The sequence below is a fragment of the Tripterygium wilfordii genome, chromosome 18 (genome assembly GCF_013401445.1).
Source record: "Tripterygium wilfordii isolate XIE 37 chromosome 18, ASM1340144v1, whole genome shotgun sequence".
Classification (NCBI taxonomy): domain Eukaryota; kingdom Viridiplantae; phylum Streptophyta; class Magnoliopsida; order Celastrales; family Celastraceae; genus Tripterygium; species Tripterygium wilfordii.
This window is the reverse complement of record NC_052249.1, coordinates 10,059,019-10,076,936: the sequence shown is the minus strand read 5'-3', so window position 1 is coordinate 10,076,936 and position 17,918 is coordinate 10,059,019. Positions and strand designations below refer to the sequence as shown.

At 37.6% G+C, this 17,918-nt stretch overlaps 3 protein-coding genes and 1 pseudogene across 6 annotated transcripts; 1 reads left to right on the top strand and 3 right to left on the bottom strand.

The window, feature by feature from the left end:
- The first annotated feature begins 447 nt into the window (after positions 1–447).
- Positions 448–4,525, top strand: LOC119984838 (annotated as a pseudogene).
- LOC119984839 lies at positions 4,380–5,149 on the bottom strand. Its single transcript, XM_038828970.1, has one exon. It carries the CDS (start codon positions 4,985–4,987, stop codon positions 4,553–4,555), a length of 435 nt encoding a protein of 144 aa, XP_038684898.1. The 5' UTR covers positions 4,988–5,149; the 3' UTR covers positions 4,380–4,552.
- A 2,283-nt stretch (positions 5,150–7,432) lies between these two features.
- Positions 7,433–9,572, bottom strand: LOC119983781 (3-ketoacyl-CoA synthase 1). Its single transcript, XM_038827508.1, has one exon. The coding sequence runs from the start codon at positions 9,271–9,273 to the stop codon at positions 7,684–7,686; it is 1,590 nt and encodes a 529-aa protein (XP_038683436.1). The 5' UTR covers positions 9,274–9,572; the 3' UTR covers positions 7,433–7,683.
- A 3,116-nt stretch (positions 9,573–12,688) lies between these two features.
- On the bottom strand, positions 12,689–17,760 carry LOC119983324 (probable protein S-acyltransferase 12). Of its 4 annotated transcripts, XM_038826994.1 has the most exons (7): positions 17,260–17,759; positions 16,173–16,425; positions 15,281–15,372; positions 14,301–14,427; positions 14,110–14,195; positions 13,654–13,719; positions 12,689–13,213 (listed from the first exon to the last, which is right to left on the bottom strand). In XM_038826994.1, the coding sequence occupies exons 1-7, from the start codon at positions 17,446–17,448 to the stop codon at positions 13,097–13,099; spliced, it is 930 nt and encodes a 309-aa protein (XP_038682922.1). In that variant the 5' UTR covers positions 17,449–17,759; the 3' UTR covers positions 12,689–13,096. The 4 variants fall into 4 exon arrangements, 2 of the variants coding, with proteins under 2 accessions (XP_038682922.1, XP_038682923.1); XR_005464603.1 differs by lacking the exon at positions 12,689–13,213 and having other exon boundaries at positions 13,655–13,908; positions 14,110–14,214; positions 17,260–17,758; XM_038826995.1 differs by lacking the exon at positions 12,689–13,213 and having other exon boundaries at positions 13,655–13,908; positions 17,260–17,760.
- Positions 17,761–17,918: the final 158 nt, after the last annotated feature.

Genomic DNA, 17,918 nt, shown 5'->3' with positions numbered 1-17,918 from the left:
CAGAGTCATCAGTGATCAGACCTTGACTTCAAAGCATCATAAATGGTAGTTTAACCCCATCACCATCCTTCAATTCCTAAAATAAATCATATATAGTCTCCTCCACGTTACACCATAATATATGTATATATATATATATATACATATATGTATGTGTAATATACATAACACTCGCAAGACACAAAATAGAAATAGAGATTAAATCACCAATATTCAGTGTGGATACAAGACATTTACCATCCAAGTGGTTTAGGTTTACAGAGTTAACCTTGAGCTGGACGTGGTCATATGTCCGGTGGGCGGTGACTCGCCAACTCAATAAATGTGTGGGCCTAAATCAGATCTGTTGGGCCGGGGGTAGGCCTAGAAAATTACCCTATTTGGCCCAGTTCTTTTATTCCAACCTGGCTTGACACAGTGTTTGTAATGTTATTCTGATGAAACCAACTTTGATGAAGAGGATGAAAGAAGCAATTTTGACTGAAAGAATTCACATTTTCAAGTTCACAAGGGGTTTGTCTACAATCCTACCTTATCTGGATGGCATCAATGCTGCCTTTTGTATCAGTATGTTCAAGTTCGCACATTTTCAAGTTCACAAGGGTGTCTCTGTTATGACAATTTTCACTTACAATTACGCTGCTTTGCTCCATTTTCATATTCGCCATTCCCAACCTCATTGCGACCGAATCTATTAGTCTCTTTGAATCCCCGATTAGGCCTTTTAGATTCTACCATCTAAATTTCATTTCTTGACTTTGGGGATGTGTTTGCAAATCTCATTTATCGCTTTTGTTTTACTTTTGCGAATTTCGTGTATAGGGTTTAGGATTTATTGCTTCCCCATCTTCTTTTTCCTGTTTCTTTTGTGGTTTCCGGTGGGGAGGGATTAGATTTTTTTTAATTTCTTTCCCCCTTTAATTCAATGACTTTGTCGTGGTTCTACGTTTCTGGGTTTGTTATGAATGGCTTACTTATATCAATTTGTCTACCCTCCGAGCTTTTTTGGGTCATTGGGATGAAACATGTAAGTATCTCTTTTTCTTCTAATTGAACATGGTGATTTTTCTTTACATTCATAAGAAATGTTTCTGGTCCTTCATGTTTTTTCCTCTCTGTATCACTCACCGTATTCATTTTTTTTGCATTTTCTTGTTACTGTTGGGTGCATCATGCATGTTTAAATCTGTCATAAGGTGTTTGTGTTTCCACTCGCGGCAAGCCCATCTATACATTTAGTATCATTCACCTGTATTCGTTTTTGTTCATTTTGCATGCTATTGTGGGGTGCTTATTTTATTTAATGTAGGCACTGTGAAAGCGTGGTTATTCAATGACCAGACATTAGCCTGAAACAGTTATGGCAGAGAGCACAGAAGTTGAGGAGCGTGTGGATTTTGACGAGGACAACTATATGGAAGAGATGGATGATGATGTTGAAGAACAACTAGATGAAGATGGAGTAGATGATGCTGGTGAGGCAGATGTTGAAGACGAGCCTGAAGAGGAAGAGGATGATTTGAAATCGGGGGCTGATGTGAAAGAGCAATCCCTTGGAGCGGATGAAACCAAAGTTTTCATTGAAACTGTTGAAGATGAAGAAAAGCCTTCTTCCTCAGCTAATCAAGATGACAAAGAGAAGCATGCTGAATTACTTGCAATTCCTCCTTATGGTTCTGAAGTTTTCATTGGTGGCCTTCCTAAAGATATTGTGGAAGAAGACTTGCAAGATCTTTGCAAATCAGTAGGCGAGATTTTTGAGGTAAGAATTGTAATACTTTGTGTTGTCAAATATTTAAATAAATCTCTTGTTTCTTTGTAATTCCAATGTGTTTTATATTATGAATTTATGATTGGTTTGCAGATAAGGATGGTGAAAGATAGGGATACTGGTGAAAGCAAAGGCTATGCCTTTGTAGCATTCAAATCAAAGGAGGTTGCACAAAAGGCCATTGAAGAATTACATAGTAAAGATTTTAAGGTAATTGTGATCCTCTTTAAACTTGAAAGTAAGTCGCTTTGATAAAATTTTTGGATGTTTGAAAAGACTTGGCTCTGTATGTCATCACGTTAGTTTTCTTTTCAAAACTATTTTGCACAAGTTTTAAGCTGGATGGAAATACCCCAACGGTGACCTGGGCTGATCCAAAAGGTACACATGAACAGTCTGCTGCTGCTTCTCAGGTAAACTGCCAAAATGTTTGAATGGTCGAGGGATTTGTATTTGTGGTGGCTCAAGTGTCAATAGTCTTTTATTTTTCATAGGGGTGTAGGGTTCTTTAATTTTGTTGTCCGTTGTAGTTCTCTTGTTTTGCGTTTGTTTACATTATTAGCATGTATGCTATAGATTTAGGAAAAGAGTCGAGGAGCAAATCGAACCAGCATGAGAAAGTATATCACGTTATTTAAAGTTTTTTGATTAGTTAGATGATCTTAGTTGGGGGAACATATTTTTAAAGGAAATGCAAAAGACTCATGAAATGCACATTTTTGTTCTCTTTCCCCTTAAATATTTTGTTGTTGTCAGGTATGGGTCTTTGGAATCTATCAATGTTAACTATGCCAATAAGATCCGATGACCATCAACTTAAGTTATCAGTTGGTGACTAGGAGTTACATCAGTGGTAGTAGTGGGCTTCCTCTTCCGTTATAGTCACTTAATTCACTCGCTGAAAGAGGGTAGGGGAGTGATGGAGGGAGGGAAAGATTTTTTTTGTAATTAATTATGCTTACAGTTCAAAATGCAGATAGTGAGTAGCTGTCAAATGGAGTGCTAACTTGGAATTTCTCTGTCTTTTCAGTTTTTGTTGGTTTGTGGATACAATGCTGTCTAAGATATAGGTTGGAGTCTAAACAGTTTTATTGAATTGCATCACTCAGATTATCGCATATTTTCGTTCATTGATGCCCATTTTGAAATGTATCCTTGGAATTGTGAGTTACTTTTACATGTTTTTTGTTTATAGTTGCAGAATTATAGTCAATAAAGTTCATTACTTTGAATGAAATGTTATCTGACTCTATACTACTATGCTCAAACAATCAACTTTCTGATATGATGTGCAAAGCTTGATGCTACCTTTAGTCACAATGCCTAGGTTTTGATTGGATGAATTTCATATTGCTTGGAAGTGTCTACAGCGTATGCAAGATGAAGATGATTTTATTATCTGCTGTTTGTCTGGAAGTTAAAATCACGTTACGTACTTGTATGAGAGTTTTAAAGACCATACCTTTGCTTAAGTTGATGTCTTAAGGTTATTTTGGATTTAAAGGTCATACTTCTCAAATCCCAGGTGAAGGCTCTGTATGTGAAAGACATACCCAAAAATACTACAACCGATCAACTGAGAGAAATGTTCCAGCGCCATGGAGAAGTAACAAAAGCTGTAATGCCCCCTGGAAAAGCTGGCAAACGGGATTTTGGGTTCATCCATTATGCTGAAAGGTCTACTGCATTGAAGGCTGTTAAAGATACTCAGAAATACGAAATTGATGGTAAATTGGTTAAATTGATTGCGGAATGCATCTGTTATAGACACATGTAATTTCAACATATAAGTAATCTGAATGTTTCATCTTTGTTTTGGAAAAAAGATAAAAAATTGTTGTGATTCCTTGAACTTTAATTGTAGGCCAATTGTTGGAGGTTGTCCTAGCAAAGCCACAAACTGATAAAAAGTCAGATGGTGTTCATCCTTACAACACTGGACTGCATTCAAATCATCTTCCGCATTCAGGATTTGGTGGTTTTGGGAATCTGTGTGGCTCTCTAGGTGCTGGCTATGGTGTTACCCCTGATTTTCAACAGGTACTTGAGTGGATTCTTATTAGTTTCTTGTTCTTTGATAGCCATTGAATTGCTCAAGCTAATCATTTCAAGCTGCATATGTGAACAGTCGGTAATATATGGGAGGGGGCCAATGCCGACAGGAATGCAGATGGTGCCAATGGTCCTACTAGATGGTCGAATTGGTTATGTTCTGTAAGCATCCCTTTTTTTTTAAGCTTTGTGATTTTTCTTGGGAAATCTTAGAATGATTTCCAATCATTGTATTTACTCTTTTGGGGATTTTGCAGCCAGCAGCCTGGAATGCAGATGCCACAGCCTCGACCTCGGAGAGTTGACAAGAGCAATGGTCTGAATGGACATCCAGGACGAGCTGGAGGTAGTGGTAGTGATGATGGCAATTCTGGCAGAAGGTATCGACCATACTAGTGTTGGAGGTATAGAGCCTTGTCGTTTTTGGGAATCAACAGATGTAGTTGAGTACCCATTAGATGACAACACTTGCTAGGAATTTGAGGATTTTGGATATTCAAGTTGAATAAATGCAAAGGTTGGTTGGTGCCAACAATGAAGTTTCACTGGCAGGATATGCCAAGTAATCTTTACCTTTTCTCTATTCACTCAATCTCAGCCACAAATCAGAGTATAAAAACTAAAATTTAGCAGAACAAACAAGTAAAGGATTATTAAAAAGAAACCCAAAAACGTGAACTTGTACAAACCAATGGACGACACTAAATTGAAATTGAAGCCTTACATTCTTCATTTGTTCTCCGAGAGCTCCTGTAGACGCTTCTCCAACTCATCTAATCTAACACCCCACTCCTCCTTTATACACAAAGGCCTCACGTTACTGTAATCCACATCATCCTCTTCTCTATCGCTGCCCTCAGAGGATGATAATCCCTTCCTCCTCTTATTCTTCCTACCACTACCACCGCTCAATTTGTTTTTCTCTGCAGCCGCTTTCTGCATAGCCCACAGCACATCCAACCCTTTCAGTTGCCTCGATTGTGCTCCCTCGGCTTGTTTTGGGTTGTGTTTTTGTTGTTGTTTCTGTTCTCGGATTGGGGAGGAACGGTGCTGCTGCTGCTGCTCGTCAGATGTGGCTGAGACGGTGACGGCGAGTGGTGGCTTGGTGTTGGTGGGTCTTGGAATGAGAGGGAGGCATGGACAGGTCGGTGACACAGCCCACATGGTTTTTGCGGCCTGTGATTAGTGATGAGTGATGGGCAAGTGCCAGTAATATGGCAATCCTAACAAGGATTTTGGGTTGGGCCCGTACGTTTGTTGTCGTGTTGAGGTTAAGGAAGATCCTTAGGCCTCAATAGAAACCCAATAACAGTGGCCTCAATTAAATTGGGCCCAAGTCAAAAGCACAATATTTCCTTTCTAAATAAATCATAGCAGAAGTGTTTTTTTTTTAAACGAGGAGAGGATAATCAAACCCTGATCATTAGGATAATACACATCATTCTTACGACTTTTTTAAACTTGTACCGATCATACATTTAGTTTGCAAATAGCAAACGACTTAAAATTTCTATTAATAAACACATTTTTATTTTGCGAAAAATTCCAATAATTCTCAAACTACTACTTCCAAAATTGAGGATTAATAGAATTTTTGGTTATTGAAAGATCAAACGTTCCATGTAAGTAATCCAAAAGTTTAAAACGGTTCAAAATTGTCAATCAAAGTTGTTATGCAGTTTCATTGGAGTAAATATCACAATTTTCAAATGTTTGAACATGGTGTGATGACTTATGAGAACCAAAGGCGCAAACTCAAGAATGCTTATAATCGTGCTCGACACAATAACTTGAAGACGGTCCAAACTCAATTAAGCCATGCAGGTCAAGGTCCAGAAGCCATGCACGTCGGTTACGAAGATGACGAGGGGAATACTGCTGGTATTCCGAAGGATTTGGAGATTGATCTCTCTTAGTACTTGGACAGCTATTACCAATTAGACTTAGACTTCCAGTTGCTTATTTAGTAGGAGAATGATTAGTTTCCTTATTTCCAATAATGGCCAAGCTGTGAAGGCTAAATTGTAGGACTAGACTTCTATTCAATTATTATGTTCGTAGGAGTAGGATTTCTTGTAAGCATCTTTTAAATAGTCAGCTTGTTAAAGGAGTAGGGGGGCATCAAATGATTAAAGGAAAAAACTATCAGAGATTTCATCTCAACCTTGCTTGTCTTATATGAGTTTGGCTTGCAAAACAATAGTAGGATTTTCAAGGTTTCATCATAGGTCACCAAAAATGACTATAGTAAAATATGATACAATTTTTGGATGAACATTTTGAAATAATTGAATATTGAGTGACCAAAACGAAATTTAGATATCTTTCAGTGACTAAAAATTATATTAATCTCCAAAACCGATGACAACATCAAGAAAAGCAGGCAGCAGACAGACAGACATTTGTGATTTAATAAAAAGGTTACTGAAGTGAGATACAAGCAAAAGTTGGGGACAAAAATAAATCAGGAAAAATCCAATAAACTTGCATCTTTCTTGCAACCCCCAAGTGTTTGTATAAATTGAGTGAATAGTACATACTTTTTTATGTTTTGGTAGCCGAGAAATATATCATACAAATTTGTCATTTGAACATTTGATATGATCCTAAAGTCAGTTACATGTTATGTTTGTGCGTACATAAATTTCTCATCTGATAACAAAATAAATTGGGTAAAAACACACCGCATATGATCACAAAGATATTGTTAGTTCGAAACTTTTTGAATCCATACCATTTGACCTCATAATTCATTTACCATTAGACTGTCACCTAATTGAATGAAAATGTAGACATCCATGATCCATACATTATCCGCCAAAAGCTAAATTCCAATTACTAGTCTAGTCTACTATAATATTTTGGTCCTCAAGTTGTGCAATAAATGTTCTCTTCCACATGATCAGAATTTCTCATTAAAGATATTATGCCATTATGGGGAAAGGTGTGCTTTAAATGAGATCAAAAGTGATAGGGGATCTCAGTAAAAAGCATCGCAATCATTCTAGTCGTGGATGTGTCACTTTTGATTCAATCATCAAGTTTTATGGACCCCTATACTTACATCAATTAAGGGATAAGATCCACTATTGAAATGATTTGAATGTTTTTTATTGAGATTTCTAACATTTTTGAAATGAGATTTGTTATGAAACATAAGGTCATTGCCCAATAGTACTTGTTCAATTAAATACCATCAACCATGATTGAAGGGCTAGGAACTTCCAACCATCACAATAAATCACTCTCTTTATCATCCTTCATGTCCCCAATCTAACACACACACCTAATAATGACTGCCAGACACACAAAAAAAAACACTAATAATGACTGAATAATATTTGCATTATATATATGTATGAGTGCTGTACCCCGCTGTAAATGACTTTAGGTGCACTTTAAATTTTTATTTTTTATAAAAAAATTATGATTATGTTTTGATTGAGATTATAAGTCTAATGATATTTTTTTTGTCATAAATAAAAATCAAATTTATTATCAAAAAAGACATTGAATATTTCGAATTTATATTTAACGGTCTACAATTTTTATATCTTTTTTATATTTAATTAGATTTTTCTTTGAAATAAAAAAAAATGCCCCTCATCATTTCAATCAAAACACAACCATAATTTTTATAAAAAAATAAAATTTAAAATATCCCTAAAGTAATTTACGGCTGGGTCTGCTGTAAAAATTTTACAACAGACCCCCGGCTTCATATATATATATATCTTGAAATTATTACATATTGTACTACTTTAGTCTAAAATAGAACAGTAGGAAGGACCAAAAAAAAAGAAATTAAATACCATCGTCCACGTGACCATGGCCTACGTTATAAAACAATCGTTCAAATCTTATGACGTAAGCACCTTCACCGGGTAGTCATCAATCGAGTCAACCCAGGGGTTGCCACGTGTCTCACCAACAGGAATCGTCCTCAGAGCTCTCCAAACAGCGCTGTTACACTTGAAACCCGACCCGAAAGCAATCTGCCATACCCGGTCCCCACTCGAGACCCGACCCTTGGCTTCCGTGTAGGCCAGCTCGTACCATAGCGAGCTACTGGACGTGTTCCCGAATCGGTGAAGTGTCATTCTGGATGGCTCCATGTGCCACTCACTGAGTTGCAGATTCTTCTCCAACTCGTCCAAAACAGCTCTCCCACCGGCGTGTATACAGAAATGCTCAAACGCAAGCTTGAAATCAGGTATATAAGGCTTCACTTTAGCCTTAAACACCTTCCTTCGAACCAGCGTGAGAAAGAACATAATCTGCTCTGTTAATGGTAAAACAAGCGGACCCAAAGTGGTGATATTGGTCTTCAATGCATCTCCGGCCACCGCCATTAATTCACGAGCCAATGAAACCCCGACAGTCCCTTTCTCATCCTCTCTTTGGTACACGCATTGGTAATTTTTATCATCTGCTCCTTTATGGGTTCGAACCGTGTGGACCAATTCATACTTGGATCGAACCCTGTCTCGAGCCCTGTTTGACAAAAGTACCGCGGCTCCACCCATTCGAAATATGCAATTACATAGCAACATAGACCGGTCATTCCCAAAATACCAGTTTAAAGTAATGTTTTCAGTGCTTACCACTACTGCGTACGTGTTGGGGTTTGCTCGAAGGAGATCTTTAGCGAGATCGATCGAAATCAGGCCTGCGCTACACCCCATCCCGCCAAGATTGTAACTTTTAATGTCGGTTCGAAGCTTGTAGTGGTTCACTATCATGGACGACAAAGACGGCGTCGGATTGAACAAGCTGCAGTTCACTATCAGAATTCCGACGTCGTTTGGTTTCACGCCGGTTTTCTCAAAGAGCGCGTCGAGTGCGCCGAACATTACGGCTTCAGCTTCGGCTCGCGCCTCCTTCATGTTCAGATTTGGCGGACTGGATGTTATTCCTCTAGATAAGTATGTTTCGTCTCCTAAACCGGACCGGCTCGCTATACGCCTTTGGAATTGAAGAGTTTCTTCTTCGAACGCGCCGCTCTCTTCGGACATCTTCAGGAACGAATCGACCGACATTTTTCGCTCGTCCTCCGGTTTGTAACATGCGAAGTCGACGAGGTAGACAGGTCTGGACCGCTTGGCCCAGTAAAGCCCCAGAAGAAAGAGTAAGACCGTTGAGCCGGCAAGTCTGGAGGCGGCATCAATGTCGTCAAGTTGAATGGTTTGACTATTCCACAACTCAAAAACCCGGTCCATATTTAAACCGGTGAATTGAACCAGTGTTGCAATGGACAACGGTACAATGATGAGGAACAAGAGTATGGTGGCGGGATTACAAGAGTACCCATAACCCAATTTCACGTACTTGAGCTTCACAGACTGGAGGAAATCCGGCAACCGTTGACGGATTTTGATGACGGCGGATGAAGAGTCCTTAAAGGCCATCTCCGCAGTTAATCTCTCCTTGTCCATTTCAATACTATCCATGATTCTCTACAATGTCTCTCAACCACTCGCTCGCTGCCTTTCTCTCTTTTTGGGTGTTTGTAAAGTTTGGGTAGGAATACAAATAAAAAGATGGTGGATAGTGTTGAATTTATAAGCAAAAGTGTATAAGAAGCTGAACTAAATCATCCTACCAAGAAATAACAAATGCCAAATTTAAAGCGAAGACCCACACGTCTAAAACAGGTGGGTTGGGTATGGAGAGATGGCGAAGTTGAAGAATGGAGGATGAGAAGGGGGGGATTATATAAAAAATTATATTTTTGTGCAAGAAAGGGATAGATAGTTCAACCTCCATTGAGAAGTAAGAGTGGGGAACATTAAATGTATGTACGTAGAAGAAAACCCACAATTAATATTAATCAATAAAGGCAAAATAATTTATCTTTTTTACTCAAAAGAGGACCCATATGATATGAGGTTTCTTTCAAGTAAGGGTATATATAGTCTTTGAGGTCTTTCACTTTTCTTCTCAAATTACAACGTTTTGAAGTGTAAATATACTTTCTTATGTTTTGAGGTACGGCCCCTCAAGCCTCAAGGAGACAGAAATTGCATTATTTTTGTCACACTATGCGATAGGAGTCCAAATGGGGATTGATATCAAGTTAAATTAACCACCGTTTCAACCCAACATATAAAGTTAATCTTTATACGAGTGGAGGATAAAATAAAGACGTTTACTATATTTTTACTGTTTTTCTAATCATATTTTACTTTTGGGTTTTTGTTGTATAATCACGTGCATGAATAAACCCCATGAGAGAGGTCTTCTTTATCATGTGGGGATAAGAGACAGTCATGAATATAGATGGGAGTATTGGCCGGTGGATGTAGGTGACCAGACATTTAATGAAGATGATGGTCAAAAAATGGAAGTCAACAAAAAAAAAAAAACAGCCTCTATTGGTTGTATTTAGTTGGCTGTTGGAATTTAATCAAAGTCCAACTACGACCAGCATATTAATTTGTGCCCGCCCATCCATCAACTGTGAGTTGGAGAACACAATACCGGGCAGGCAATGAATCTGCTACTTGCTACTTTACTACAAATAGAGCTCCATAATTGACACCTTATTCGACCTGATTCGCATAAATTAAGGAAATAGACCCACTTGATCATTTGGACTTAGGACCAGAGGTCACGAAAGATTTGTGGATCGGGGAGGTCTAGTGTCAAAAAAACATATATGGGAAAAGATGAAGTGAGATTTGAGGAAGAAGAATATCAAGTGAGAGGGAGGGGAAGAGAAGAAGATAACGTGAAATTTGAGGAAGAAGAGAAGTGACAAGAGAGAAGATAAGCTAGATTTTTTTAAGTGACGAGATAGAAGATAAGGGTACTGAGTACACATATGAAAACATTGCAAAAAAAAAGGTTTTATTTGGTGTCGTTAGATAAATCTAACGACAACCAATGAAGAATCGGACGGGTCCAGTGTTTTTCGACACTGAACCTCCCCAGATCCAAGATTTGTTGATGGTGAACCAACATTAATCGGCATGGCAACATCAAAGTTTTTTCATTATAGCAACTAACCAGAAACTGAACTAGTATTAAAGATCACATGGGACATTCACTGGATCAGTTGCTAATTTGCTATCACCATTTTCAATGCTTTGATGGCTGCACATCCTTTCATTAAAATTGAGTTGTTTGTCGCTGCAACAATTAACGATTAACCAACTAATTTATCGTCAACATCACTTGTTTACGAAATATTTACATATCCGGACCCTAATCCGAATTAGATTTCGGACGTACTTCATTGAACAAACCCATATTGATTTAAATCCGGACGAATAAATCGAACAATAACCTAATCCGAGTTAAGGTTCAAACAAGATTTCTGTTTTTGGATCCATACCCTGTTTTAAACCGGACAAAACTTTTGTATTTAGACGTAGATTTCGGACATATAACTTATATTCAATCTTATAAGACAAATTTGATCATCCAGAGACTGAACATAATTTTGCCACCCCTACATGTGTATCTCTTACCTCCACATTCCAGAAGTTGATGCAAAGCAAACCTATATCCTCGAAACACCTTGGCCTTCATCTTTAAGTTTGTGGTGTATCATTACATTTGACTATTTTCAGGGATTTTACCAACATTTGGAAATTAAGCTCCAGCCCAAAGGAACAGCGAGCTGGAGTTACAGTAATATTAACGTAACCAGCTGGACAAGACTTGTTCAATTTGTTCTCTCTAATTTGAGCTAAACAGATATATGTTCAGCCTAAATTAGCGTTTGGCACGTGAATAACACCTTGGCATTAATCGTTAAATAGTTCTCCTTTTGTCCACATGATAAGCACTCATAAACTACGTTTAGTCTTTTTTCCACAGCTGTGTTAAGGTGGTGGATTTGACTTGAACACAGTATATTTCTTTATTTTATTCTTAAGAAGATTAATGATTTCTCCCATTGAAAGGGGGACTCCAGGACAAAATCTATAAACGAATCTCTGTGCAAAAAACAATAAATTACTTGAACGGAGCTCCCATTGGAAAGTGGGTCGCGGGGTTACCGGGTTCCAAGTAATCCAGTTTAATTTAATACACTCAAATTTATCGTGAATTCCCTTAACTGCTACATCCAATGCATCTTCAAAACTCTCTAATTTTGACATAGAATCTGCATAATGCATATACCACATTACCACTCTTAAATAATTTTGACATGGAATCTTCAATTCCTCATCTCACAACAATGAGAATTTTTTATTTTTTTAAAAGCAATACTAAACAAGTTTAATATTCGGAATAGATGTGGAGATGGAGTCGAAGATGGAAGACCTTAGGCTGGTGTAGAGGGGGAGAGGCAAAGAATTTAGGCTGTGCCCTGATGATGAGATGGTCAGATAGAGACCTCAGTGATGCGAAGACCGCAGAGGCCCATATCAAGAAGCGGAGAAGCCTTCTCCAAGAAGGATGGAATCAGAGGAGACGGAGAGGCTGAAACGCGCGGTCAGACGGAGATATGAGATGCTGATTGCTGAGACTTAGAAGTGAGAACATGAACCCTAAAGAAAAATTCGTCATATTATTCTCCACAATTTAGTTTTAATGAAATAATGGGTTTTCTTTTCATTTTATTATTTTAAAATTTGTTTTAATTGGATATACAAGATAACTTGATAACATAAGAAATTCAAACCCGAAACTCAGACCTGTTAACTAAGGTCCGAGTCTGGTTTAACCTGATCCGATAACCATCAGGCAGGACCGGCCAAGTTTTAGGACTTCGTGTACTCTCCTAGGTTTGGGCTGTTAAACCCATAACCCATATGGGCCAGCAGTAGAATTACCAAACGGAATAGTAAATTACTCAACTAGGAAATAAAATAGCGTTCTTTCCAATAATTTTATGGATAAAACATACACAAATTTGAGGTCTGATTAAAGCAGCTTGTTAGGCAGGCTTCCATGAGATATTCAGTGGTATGTCTTCAAAAATAAGAGGACAAACAAATTACCACCACCAACAAAGTGGGGTTCGTATTCTAGATCATGGTACTCCTCACTGTCACATACATGTAGAATTATCCGATTCTGCACCTTCGTATTGGTGAAAAATCATTTAGCAGAATCCCAATCCAAAAAGCAATATGTAGCGTACATACAAACATTTTCTTCGCATTCATCCTCTCAACAACCAAAGCTTGTGATAGCAAATAAATCAAACGCATTGGGCAAACCTTATGAGGATCAAAAAGGTGCAGAAGGTACAGGAGATACACCAGCAGTTGACTCCCAACAGCTACAATGGGATAAAATTTGTAAAATCACCGATCCTCATGCCTCAACATCTGAACGGGTTGGAAAATCTAGGCCATGAAGTGCAGGAATGTTGTCCAAATCCTCTTTGGAAAACAATGGGAAGAACCATAACGCCTTCTTCGTGCCAAAAACCTTAAGAGCGATAAAAAAACACACCGTAATAACATAAGACATCAAGAGAGGCATCTATTGGCCACAATTTTTCTGCAAGGAAGGAGGGGGAAAAAGAGGTTGAAAAGTAGTATCATCGAAACCACATCCCCTTTTTTCTTTTGAAACGTCAAAAACAAACTAAATACTATATTATTAAAAAGAAGGACGTGTTCTGAAAATGAAGCCAGCAAGGAATTAGGACTTTCTGTTTCCTTCTACAGTTTTCAAACATAGTTCAATGCTAATAGGGTCAGAACTTAGCCAACCCTCTGTACTATAATGAAATGAGTTTCTTATTCTAGACTAGCAGCATCTGTTACGCAGAAGAATATATAATCTTGAAGTCAGTAGATATTTGACTCCATGAGCTTATTATAGGGAGACGTATTAAATTGAAAGGAAGAGCTTAAAAGGCTCGCCTGTTCAACATTCTTCTTCCTGCCCAAGTCGTACTTCCATCTGATTGTTTGTTTCTTCTCATACACCTGAAACATTATGTTCAAAATACTATGATAATTGAAAAATGATGTAATCACTGACAAAATGCAAAACCTGTTTCCATGAACTCATAAAATATACGACAGCTAATCTATAAGCTATCTAACTAATAGAGTGAAGTTGGCAAGAATCCGGTTTCTGGCAACCATAGTTTATTAACCTCAGCCACTTATTTCCTGCAAAATAGAGTGAATACGACCCAATGGTGTCATATATACAGTAAGAATGGCTCTCCACATATTTGGAGGCAAGTCAGCATGAACGTATAATCTTGAATGTGAACTACAAGGAAATGGAAGGTCAAGCAGTTTCCACCAATGAGCAAGATCAAAGTACACAATTATTTTTGGGCACACAATGAGGAAACATTTCATTACCTCTATGGATGTGGTGTTGCTCAATAATAGGGACGTATGCATAACTACGAAACAAAGAAGGCTCAGAGAAAATGCCAAATTAAGAACTGCATCAAGGTACAGAATCTGTAAGAAATATGGAAAACAATGAGGAAGCAGAAATAAAATAGCAAAAAGAAAATGAAAATCATCAATTTAGATGGACGCTTTACCAAAAGCCAAAAAGAGGATTGCTAGATTCCCAGGAGAGCTGGAATGATTCTTAGCATCATCGAAGAACTTGATGAATTTTGGCAGCAGTGCTAAGGTATCTAATGTTGTCCCCAGAAAACTATACAGCTTTTGAAGACAAAACACAATTAAAAAGGGTGAAAATAAAGTTAAAAAATGAAGAATGTTAATGCTGAACTGTTCGACAAAGTCACACCTTCCATGCATACTCGTAATGAATACACCAGAATGCATTTTGCAATTTCTTCGTAGTGCTAAAATATAGACACAGGAAATGCTTGCTACCCACGTTTTTTGTTGTTTGTATTGTTTTTCTCAATAGAATGGAGAAGCAGGTATATGCAAGCAGTAATTAGTTCAATCAAAGAAGAAGAACATAAAGATAAATACCAAGAAATGTTTAAGCAATGACCTTTCAGTATGTTAGTATTTATGATGCTCGTCATTTAGATACTTACCACATTACCATTCACTGAAAATAAAGGACACTATTAAGGCAATTATAATTGACAAGTAGTTCTATTCATGTTCATTTGTTAAAATTTCTAATGAGCTTCCAATCAAATCCCACATTGATGTTGATTTTAGTACCAGCATTGATGTCTTAATTTTTAGTTCCATCAAAGCTTTACATTCAAAGGGTAAACCCCTGGCCTATTGGTAATGTTGCTTCATACACCCAGGGATTATGGGTTCAAATCCTGAAAACAACTACTCCACATTGCAGGGATGAGGGACTTTCTCAAACCTATCTCCACCGCGTGAACCTAGTGCAAGATGAGCAATAGAACACACTAAAATTTCTAACTCCTAAGTAGGCTCCAAAGCAAACTATAAGCTTTAGAGAATGAGCACAACCTCTAGGCTAAGGCAACTGCTTTATGGATAATGTAATAGATTTCATTTTACAAGTTTTTGACATAAAAAAAAAAACCCAAAACTATAAAGAATGTGACATTACCAGGAAAAGAAGGAAGAACTTGTAGTTGCATGCCCCAACACAATTCACAATCCATACACAATGGTGATCCATCTTGAGAACACATCTTTGGCCTGCAGAAATATAACAGCAACCACTAAAGATCTTCTATATTTCAAAAATCATAACTGAAACCTCAGTTGTAATCCAGAAAGATCAATGGTATAAACAGGAAATTATGATTCTTTTGGACAGGATCTCAAGATGACAAACGAAAGAATATAGGGGCCAATCTATGACGATTGCACAAGTTACAAAATGACAAACAAGGAATAGAAGGACTAATTTGCAATTTGCATTCAATTGACTGGCGTAGTATCATCATCAACCTGAGAACTTATACAGATGTTAGCTATGAACAAGATACCACAATAACTTCCATTAACAATATTTACAAAGAAAACCTTTCATGCAAACAAAGTTATACTGCGGAAGTGCATGCCAAGATGAGGCTAAACAACCGTGAAAAGCAGACCCTAAAAGAATAAAATAAATGTCTTTAATGAAGAAATTCAAAATACCAGCCTTCAGGGCATTCTGAGTGCTAATAAAAGCCACATGGTTAGAATTTAGGTGGAAAGGTCTTTAATGAAGAATAGGCAAAGTTCTCATATCTGAATTTCTGCTAAACTCAAAATGAAATTGATAAAAGCAATCCCAAAATCCTATAGCATTTCTAAGATATCAAAGTGGATAATATCACACTACAAAAACCAAGGAAAAAAATGAAGATCATAACAAACTTCTAGAGTGGGTGGAACAATTACTTTACTTTCAAGTGAAATCAAAGACATCATTATATGTGGATATGATAAGCATTATAAACCTACATGGGAACATAATAAAAAACTAAGCAAGACTAAAGTTGGCTTACAAACAGAGCAATGGTGACAACGAGGTGGCTTGCCATTTTGGCAACGAATGCAGTAGGCCACAGGTGGCCTTCTTTCCAGTCCATCAGAAGTGGCCCAAGAAGAAGATGAAGCCTCTGGTGCTACATAATCTGAGGATGTCATAGAGCAACCAACCTCCACATTCTCTTCTGATAATATAGGTCTCCAGTTTTCAGGGACAGAACCAGGGTCATTAAAGACTACCATTAAATAGCTCCAAAGGGATAGTATAAGCTGCAAAAATCAATTCATTTTCATTATATAATACTTTGTCAGACCAAACACCAGCTAAATAGAAGATGGGGATGTAAAGCCTCAGTTTTCAATGTCCATGATAATAAATGGCCACCTAAACTAAAATCATCATCATCAATGCCTTTATCTCGCATGACTTAGGATCAATGCATGAATTGAGGAGAAAAGTTGGAGCTGGGATTCATCATGCCGATCCTCCTCCACCATTTGATGCTATTTAAAGATATACTCTCCTCTATTTCTAACCATGTAAACTAAAACTAGAGTCTAGAGAGAGACTCAAAGCAGAACAGAAAAACTAGAGAGATTTATTCCTTCCACAAAAGGCTACGCTTAAACTTAAACGAGCTTTCACTTTGCTACTACTAGAGTGACATACCCCTGGCTAGAACCTCCTTCATGAAACATAATTAAGCAATATAAAAAGTAAAATCCGTCCACTGTATCATGACATTTCTTGTATCGAGCAATCCCATAAAACCTTACAAGTTTGGAAAAATCTTATACCAAAAACCTCACGACATCAATTATTGGTCTTCCATATTCCATATGTAGTCATCTTTTGAGACAGTTTTACTTCACTAATTGATTTCTTTCACACTTTTTCGATCAATAATAACGTAACTTCGTTGATTTCTACACTATTTTCTTTCTTCAAAATCTGACGAATTCAATTTAGCGACTACTTGAGCCACTCAGCCAATGAACAATTCTCTATATCAGTTGCAAATACATAACACTTGTTAAGTAATAAGAATAGATTACCAAAAAAAAGTAATAAGAACAGATCACCATTAAAATAACTAGAATTACCAGAATATGGCTCACTATGACGATGAAGAACCCTAAGAACGAGTGGAATCCTCCGCGTAGCAGCTGAGGGCCCCACGTGAGAATCACCACCGCATAGTACGAGATGCCAATGATTGCGGCTACAAGGAGGATCATGAAGTAGCCAAGAACTTTGAGGCCAGAGCAAATCTTAAAGGGGTTTATGTCCATTCCCGGATTGCAACGGCGACCAGCCCCGATTTGAGGGATTTTGAGTGGGATGCGTCGTCTGGTTCGCGGCGGGAAGAGTCGTCTTAAGAAATCCGAAGCCAGTTTGGCGGCCTACTCTGGGATGGAATTGAGATTTCCTTTTCACAGCGAGTGGCAGTCCTGCTTTTTTCTTTTATCTGAAAAAACAATAAAATGGATTCTGCTTCTGCATGTTATCAATCTTCTGCAAATAAATTCTTAAACCGAACATTTCACAGCAAATAACTAGCCCAATCCACTTTGCAGTGCGCTTATGGATGGCAAAATTATGTTCGGTTGATCAAATTTGTTGGATTGGAATTAAATTAAATTTGAACATAATCCCATTTGAGTTCAAATATAAAAAAAAATTGTCCGATTGAAAATCGAATCAGAATCAAAACATACTAGTTTATTTATCTAAACCTTATTTCGAATTAGTTTATTATCTG

Excerpts from the sequence above, each read along its gene's own strand:
- LOC119983781 (XM_038827508.1), bottom strand. The coding sequence starts at position 9,273 with ATGGATAGTATTGAAATGGACAAGGAGAGATTAACTGCGGAGATGGCC.
- LOC119984839 (XM_038828970.1), bottom strand. The coding sequence starts at position 4,987 with ATGTGGGCTGTGTCACCGACCTGTCCATGCCTCCCTCTCATTCCAAGA.
- LOC119983324 (XM_038826994.1), bottom strand. The coding sequence starts at position 17,448 with ATGGACATAAACCCCTTTAAGATTTGCTCTGGCCTCAAAGTTCTTGGC. Across the intron at positions 14,196-14,300 it reads AATCCTCTTTTTGGCTTTTG|TTCTTAATTTGGCATTTTCT; the intron begins GTAAAGCGTCCA and ends ACCTTGATGCAG. Across the intron at positions 13,720-14,109 it reads GCAACACCACATCCATAGAG|GTGTATGAGAAGAAACAAAC; the intron begins GTAATGAAATGT and ends ATAATGTTTCAG.